Here is an 8,053-nt window from a genome sequence, read left to right as displayed (position 1 = left end):
AGGCACCCACCACACTGCCCAGCTATTTTTTGGTTGCAATTGTCATTGTTGTTTTAGCCAGCACGGGCCAGGTTTAAACCCTCCAGTCTTGGTGTATGTGGCCAGTGCCCTAAGCACTGAGCTACAGGTGCCATCCTTAACCACATTTTTTAATCCCAGTAATAAATGTTTATTATAGACAGTTATCATCTACAAATAAGTAGATGATAACAAAGGAACATAAGAAAAAATCTCTCAATTCTCATAGGTAACTACTATTGAAATTTGATACATAATTTTTCAGGGTTTTAATCTGTATTAAATCAATTTCTCATAGTGGCTGATTTTTTAATTTATTAGATGGTTTTTATGTAAGATGAAGATTTTTTTTTTTTGTACAAAAGTTTTTTGTACAAAAGGAGGAGGGAGGCTGCAGAGCAGCACTAAGGAGGAGAGAAAAGAGAAGAGAAAAGAGGGGAGAGAGATAAGGAGAGAGTGAGGAAGAGAAGAGAGAGAGAGTAGAGTAGAGAAGAGCCGGGGGGAGAGGTGGAAAAGAGAGAGAGTAGAGAAGAAAGGCAAAGAGAGGCGGGAGAGAGAGAGCAAGATGAAGATTTTTAAAGTAAAATAGTTTTTAGTTTGGATGAGATTATTAGTATATTGAAAGGCAAAAATATATGTTGGAGAAGATATTGTTTCAGTATAATCTCATAGTATTTGTTATGCTTTAAATACTTTTCAGTGTAACCATTCAAAACCAATAGCATTTGAAAAAGACAAATTTCATGGGGCAGTGCCTGTGGCTCAGTAAGTAGGGCACCAGCCCCATATACCAAGAGTGGTGGGTTCAAACCTGACCCCAGCCAAGCTGCAACAAAAAAATAGCTGGGTGTTGTAGCAGGTGCCTGTAGTCCCAGCTACTCTGGAGGCTGAGGCAAGAGAATCGCCTAAGGCCAGGAATTGGAGGTTGCTATGAGCTGTGACACCATAGCACTCTACCAAGGGCAATAAAGTGAGACTCTGTCTCTAAAACAAACAACAACAAAAAAAAAAACCAGTTTCACTTAGTAGAATACTTTTGTGATTCTTAGGCCGAGCTCTAGATTTTAAAATATCTTTCAAACTGAAGGATAGTTTTTCCTATCTACCACTGAATAACTTAAATAATTTTATGGTTGTATGAATCTTTATTGCTTCATGTTTTATTTCCTTAAGAAATTTTTTGTGCTTTGCTAGGTACCTGCTAAAGATGATGATGAATTTTGCAACATTTGGCAATCCTTACAGGGATCCAGTAAAATTCAGCACTTTCAGTCAACTATACAAGAGAAGGTTAGTATTCTTTGTTTTGTTGAACAACAAATAATGTAAATAAATGGTATTTTATAAGGTTATATTTAGAATGTGATGGTTTTTTTCTTTTTAAGGGTCCCTGAACCAATATTATTTTTTATTTTGAGCTTCCCCATTCAGTAGTAAAACATATCCTTTCTCTGATGCATTTTTTTTTTTTTCCAATTTTTGGTTTGGCCAGGGCTGAGTTTGAACCCACCAACTCTGGCATATGGGGCCAGCGCCCTAACCCTTTAAGCACAGGTGCCGCTCCACTGTGATGGGTTTTTAATGAAACCTTATGAACTTTTTTTTTTTTTTTTTTTTGAGACAGAGTGTCAAGCTGTCACTCTGGGTAGAGTGCTATGGCGTCACAGCTCACAGCAACCTCAAACTCTTGGGCTTAAGCAGTTGTCTTCCTTGGCTTCCCAAGTAGCTGAGACTACAGGCCCCTGCTACAACACCCAGCTGTTTTTTTTGTTGCAGTTGTTATTGTTGTTTTAGTTGGTCGGGGCTGTGTTTAAACCTGCCACCCTTAGCATATGTGGCCAACAGCCTACGCCACCATGAACTTTCATAATTTTTTTTTTTTAGAGACAGAGTCTCACTTTGTCACCCTCGGTAGAGTGCCATGGCGTCACAACTCACAGCAACTTCCCACTCTTGGGCTTAGGAGATTCTCTTGCCTCAGTCTCCCAAGTAGCTGGGACTATAGGTGCCTGCCACAATACCTGGCTATTTTTTCTTGCAGTTTGGCTTGGGCCAGGTTTGAATTCACCACCCTCGGTATAATGGGGCCAGCTCCCTACTCACTGAGCCCTAGCGCCCCCAACTTTCATAATTATTTTCATACATATGGAAAAATTTTTGGTCCAATGAGTAAGAATATAGATGATTTTTCTTTTAAATCAGTTGGGAGAGGGAGTTATTTATAAAGTCATAATATTTTAAGTTTAACAAAGGCCTTAGTTGCTTTTATTTATTTTTTTCTATTTAAATGTATAACTTTATCTGGCAGTTGGTTACCTTAAATATAAATGAGCAAATTCATATTCCTTGATAGAGATTAAAAGAGAAGAGAAATGCTGCTCTCTGAGTAGAGACTCAGACAAGGAAGAGGAAAAAGAAATGAGGTCCCACTACATTTTTAGCTACTTAACTATCTTAGCTTAGGTCAAAAAGAAGTGTGGTATCAAATTTATAAAATAGTAGCCTGCACCATCAGAGCCTCATTTATTCTAATGTCCTACAAGGATGGTAGCATTATCAGATACTAAAAGGGTAGCAATTTTTCAGGAGAAACTTACAAAGGGAATTATCGTAAAGTAAACATAAAAAGTGAGGATGATAAGGTACACAGGTCTCTTTTGCTAGTTATCTGTTATAAATTTTCCTTAGACCATCCATAAATCCTTTCTACCTAAATATAATCCATATTGAGAATGTCAGACTCATTCTTCTAGAATGCTTCATTATTATTCATTGAGCACTTATTGAGTGCCTACCATGTGACAAGCATTGTTCTATGCAGTGAGAATATAGCAGTAAACAAAAGGAAAATCCTGACCCTCATAAAATTAGTATTCTAAGGAGGAAATTCCAACAAGATAAATTACATCACATATTAGAAGATAATAAATATGTTTGAGAAAATCTTCAGGGAAGGAGGAGAGAGGATGGAATGATCTGATTACAATTTGAGCAGAGAATTGAATGAAGTTAGTCGAGTTTGTAAATATCTGAGGGGAGTGTATTCCAGACAAATTCAAAGGCCTTGTTGTGGGACCATCCTTGGCATATTCAAGGAAGAGAAAGAAGACCCACTGTGGCTGAAGCAATAAAATAAGTTACAGAAAATGTGGTTAGAAAGGTTATACATTGATATTGTGAGTGACTTTCCAGGCCATTATAGGGACATTGGCCTTTACTCAGTGAAATGGGGAATCAGTAGCAGGCTTTGACCAGCACAGGGATGTGATCTCTCACTTCTTTTTTTTTTTTTCTTGAGACAGAGTCTCCAGCTGTCACTGCTGGTAGGGTACAGTGGCATCATAGCTCACAGCAACCTCTAATTGGGCTCAGGTGATGCTCTTGCCTCAGTTTTTCTATTTTTAGTGGAGATGGGGGTGGGGGGGTCTCAGTTTTGCTCAGGCTAGTCTTAAACTGGTGAGCTCAGGCAATCTACCACCGCAGCCTCCCAGAGTGCTAGAATTACAGGCATGAGCCACTGCGCCCTGGCACGATCTCTGACTTCTAATTCAGGGGGATCACTCTGGCTGCCATCTTGAGAATACAGTATAGAGGAGCTGGAGTGGAAACAGATTAGTTAGGGCACCATAATTGTCAAGGTGAGAAGTGATAGATATCTGGACCAGGATAGCAGGGGAGAATTATATATAATTCTAGATATATCTGGAAGAGATTTCCAGCTGATGATGAATTGGCTATAAGAGTAAAAGAGAAAAGAAGGAATAAAGGATGTGATTCTTAAGATCTCAGTGAAAGAGCAGATTGGCTATTAACTGAGATAGAAACAATTCCATGTCAAGTAAGGTTGTGAGGGGAGATGAAGAGTTAATTAGGGACATGGTAGGTTTGTGATGTATATTAAATATTCAAGTGGAGATACAGAGTTGGGCATTTGAGGTCATGGAGGACTTGTAAGCTGAAGAGTGAAATTTGGGAGTTATCATGTATCAGTATCCATCTGTATGTATATATTTGTGTATGTATCTATATTTATCTAAAGAAGTAGATGTAGATAGAGAAGAGGTCCAATAACTTAGCCTGAGCGTAATCCATCTATACAGAGCCTAAGAGATTAGGTTGCACTGACAAAGACGACAAACAATGGCCAATGAGACAGGAGAAAAATGAAGGAAAGGTGGTATTCTGATCTCATGTAAAGAATGGGTATAAGAAGAGTAGAGTGATCAATTTTGTGGAATGCTGCTGATGGATCAATTAACATGGGAACCAAGAATTAATCATAGGGCTTACCACAAGAAGTTCATTGGGAATCTTCAAAGAATAATTTCAGTATAGTAATGAGAATGAAAGATTGGAGTAGGCTTAAGAAAGGAAGGGAAGAAATTAGAGGCAGCAAGTATAGGTAATTCTTTCAAGGAGTTTTGCTCTAAAAGAAAATATTGCCCTGTGTCCCTTCTTGCCTTTATTTATTTGTCCAGGAGTTATTAGCATAACTCCTGCTCTTCCAACCTTTCACTAGGGACTGCTCCCCTAAACTCAACAACAATTTTCTTTTCCATTTAGCTGAACTTTGGCTCTTACCTCTCTGCTAAGTACCGCCAACCTCTGGATCAAGATTTAATCCAATTTTCTCCAGCTTTCTAGAAGACAGATATAGATGAATATTGCGTAATCACCCCAACCTTAACATGTCTTAGAATTGACCTCACCCAAAGCCTCTTATCCTTGTTTCTTTTTTTGAGACAGTCTCACTTTGTCACCCTGGGTCTAGTGCCATGGCATTACAACTCACAGCAACCTCAAATTCTTGGACTCAAGTAATTCTCTTGCCTCAGCCTTCCAAGTAGCTGGGACTACAGGAACCCACCACAACACCCGGCTATTTTTAGAGATGGAGTCTTGCTCTTGCTCAGGCTGGTCTTGAACTCCTAAGCTCAAGCAATCCACCTGCCTCAGCTTCCCAGTCTTATCCTTATTTCTAACACCACCATTTTCATGGGCATATATATAATCTAAAAAGCTTAGAGTGAAAATTTTTTCTTCTAAATATTTTTTGCAATGAGATCCTAAATCTTCCTACTCCTCCTTACATCCCAGAAATGGACTTCAGACTGTCCTCCTTAGCGTAGATTGGCCTCATATTTATCGTGTCTGTTTCTTACCTCTTTCACTTAACTACTGCCTACTTAATGGTTCTGAAAGACCTTTTCACCTGTGTTAGCCTCAAGACATAATTGGGTAAAACATTTCCTAGATTTGAACTCAGTTCATGCCCTAAAGCAGTATGGTATGATAATTATGGTATTTTACAGAATCAGGAAATTAGGTTTTAGTTTTGGTTTTGGTTTTGCAGTTTTGAACCAGGGCTGGGTTTGCACCCACCACCTCCAGTATATAGGGCCAGCACCCTACTCCTTTGAGCCACAGGCGCTGCCCAGGAAATTAGGTTTTGTGACTCACACTGAGCAAATCTATTTCCCTGGTCCTCTGTGGGCTCATGTATAAAATGAAGGCATTGGCCTTAGATGACCTCTGACATCTTTTCCAGACCTAAAATAGTGTTGTTCCAGTACTCTAGAATGTATAGGGCTCCCTGTTTAGCACTACCAGAATTGAATTTCAGTTCCTTAGACTAATATCTAATGCCTTCTATAATCTAATTCTGCCTAATTCACATAAAGTATGTTCAACTGTTTGGTAAAATAGTCTGTTCCAGTCAGATTAGTGTCTCTACGTTCCCTTTTCTACAAAGAGATGACTCCCATTTTGGTTTATATGTTCTTTCGTTTGTTTCTTTTTTTTGTTCCTTCTGAGAATATTCTTTCTAATCTCACTATGAAAATTTCTCTAGGTCTCAGTTAAAGTCTGCTATTTCTTTGATAACCTCTTGATTTTCACATAGTCTTCTGTATGCAACTCCTATTATTTAAAACCGTAATATTTGTTTTCTAATTAAATTTTTAGAAATTTAAAACTTTTCTCTGAAATGGTACTGTGCACATGAATTTTGGAGTTAGAAATCAGATGTCACCTTTCCTATTACTTACTTCTGTGGCCAAATTACTTTATCACTTGAGCCTTTTATGTGCTCATCTATAAAATGGAATCAAAATATACTATAGCGTTATTATGATGATAGCATTGCTATAATAGTATTAAGATAATTGATGCAAAGTTCTTTCTACCATGCCTGGCACATAATAGACACTCACATGATATTTGACTCTTTTTTGTCATTGTCTTTTGGGACATTTTTCCGTTTTTTCTCTTTTAATTTCAGGATATTATGGAGGTACAAATGTTTTGGTTATATAAATTGCTTTTGCTCAGTTTGAGTCAAAATTATAAGTGTGCTCATTTTGACTTTTAAAGACTAATGAGCCTGGAATGTTTTCCTGTATGTGTGAGCTCATGTGGAACCCTCACATTATAATACATATCATAACTGTTTTGGAGTATGCCCACTGCCAGCTAGGACATCTTTTTACTCAATGTTCATTTGTCTGTGCTAAGAAGAAATTAGGGCTTGGCAAAAGCAAAATTGTGAAATAATTAATTTTTTTTTTTTAAGAGACAGTCTCACTTTATCTCCCTTGGTAGAGTGCTGTGGCATCACAGCTCACAGCAACCTCCAACTCAAGGGCTTAGGTGATTCTCTTGCCACAGCCTCCTGAGTAGCTGGGACTACAGGCGCCTGCCACAACGCCCACCCAGCTATATTTTGTTGTTGTTGTTGCAGTTTGGCCAGGGCCAGGTTCAAACGCACCCTCCTTGGTATATGGGTCCAGCACCCTACCCCCGAGCCACAGGCACCACCCAAACTTTACTTTTTTTTGTTTGTTTGTTTGCAGTTTGGCCAAGGCTGAGTTTGAACCCTCCACCCTTGGTATATGAGATCAGCACCCTACTCACAGGAGCCACCCTTTTTTTTTTTGAGACAGAGTCTTACTATGTCACCCTTGGTAGAGTGCTGTGACAGCACAGCTCACAGCAACTTCAAACTCTCGGGCTTAAGCAATTCTCTTACCTCAGCCTCCCAAGTAGCTGGAATTACAGGCACCCACCACAACGCCCAGCTATTTTTTTGTTGTAATTTGTATTGAGCTTCTCTGGCCACCACTTTTTCTTCCTCATGTTGCTTCAAATATGGCAGATTGACTGTCTCTTATTACCGTCAGGGTTTCTCTCCCTATTAAAAACAAAAGGATCTGATAGAATCTTCTTTTTTTTTTTTGAGACAGAGTCTCACTCTATCACCCTGCATAGAATGCTATAGCATCATCATGGCTCACAGCAGCCTCAGTCTTTTAGGTTCATCTGCTCCTCTTGCCTCAGCCTCCCAAGTATCTGAGACTATAAGCATCCACCATGACGCCCAACTAGTTTTTCTATTTTTAGTAGAGACAGGGTCTTGCTCTTGCTGATGTTGTGAGCCTAAGCAGTCCACCCGTATTGTTGGTGTGAGCTCCTATGCCTGGCCTAGAATCTTTATATGTACGTGAAACTTATTCATGCCATTTTCTAATTGTATCCATTTATGAACTATCTCAGTTACTATAACTTTATAATCAGACTGCATATCTGAAAGTGAAATTTCCGCTCATCATTTAAAAACCTTAACAATATAAATAACAAAAATCAAGTATTAGGAAAAGGAACATGTAAATGGACTAATATCTGTAACTTTCATAACAGTCAGAAATGATTTTTGAAGCTTTTTAATGGAAAATTTTAAACATAATGAAGTCAAGAAAATAGTAGCAATAAACCACAGATACTGAGACTTTGCTTTCCTTCTCTAATCCTATTTCTTCTATAGCTCATACTCACTTCCCACACCTACCCAAAAAGTGGGACTATTTTAAAAAACATCTAGAGGAATCTTTAGAGACTAATATTTCTATTATGAAGAAACAGTTACCTAAAGTTTAATATTTTTGTTAGTTTCTTTTTTTTTTTTTTTTTTTTTTTTTTTGAGACAGAGCCTCAAGCTGTCCCCCTGGGTAGAGTGCCGTGGCATTACAGCTCACAGCAA

General features: G+C 38.4%; 1 protein-coding gene across 1 annotated transcript in view; it reads left to right on the top strand.

The window, feature by feature from the left end:
* Positions 1–8,053, top strand: part of XRN1 (5'-3' exoribonuclease 1) — a 132,774-nt gene that overhangs the window by 86,328 nt on the left and 38,393 nt on the right. Inside the window, exon 31 of the mRNA XM_023512996.1 lies at positions 1,213–1,308. Coding sequence (XP_023368764.1) covers positions 1,213–1,308 — 96 coding nt within the window. The remainder of the gene's footprint in view (positions 1–1,212; positions 1,309–8,053) is intronic.

This window comes from Otolemur garnettii, unplaced genomic scaffold, assembly GCF_000181295.1.
Source record: "Otolemur garnettii isolate 467f Iridium unplaced genomic scaffold, OtoGar3 scaffold00032, whole genome shotgun sequence".
Taxonomy (NCBI): domain Eukaryota; kingdom Metazoa; phylum Chordata; class Mammalia; order Primates; family Galagidae; genus Otolemur; species Otolemur garnettii.
The sequence above is the reverse complement of the archived record's forward strand: the minus strand, read 5'-3'. Positions and strand labels throughout refer to the sequence as shown.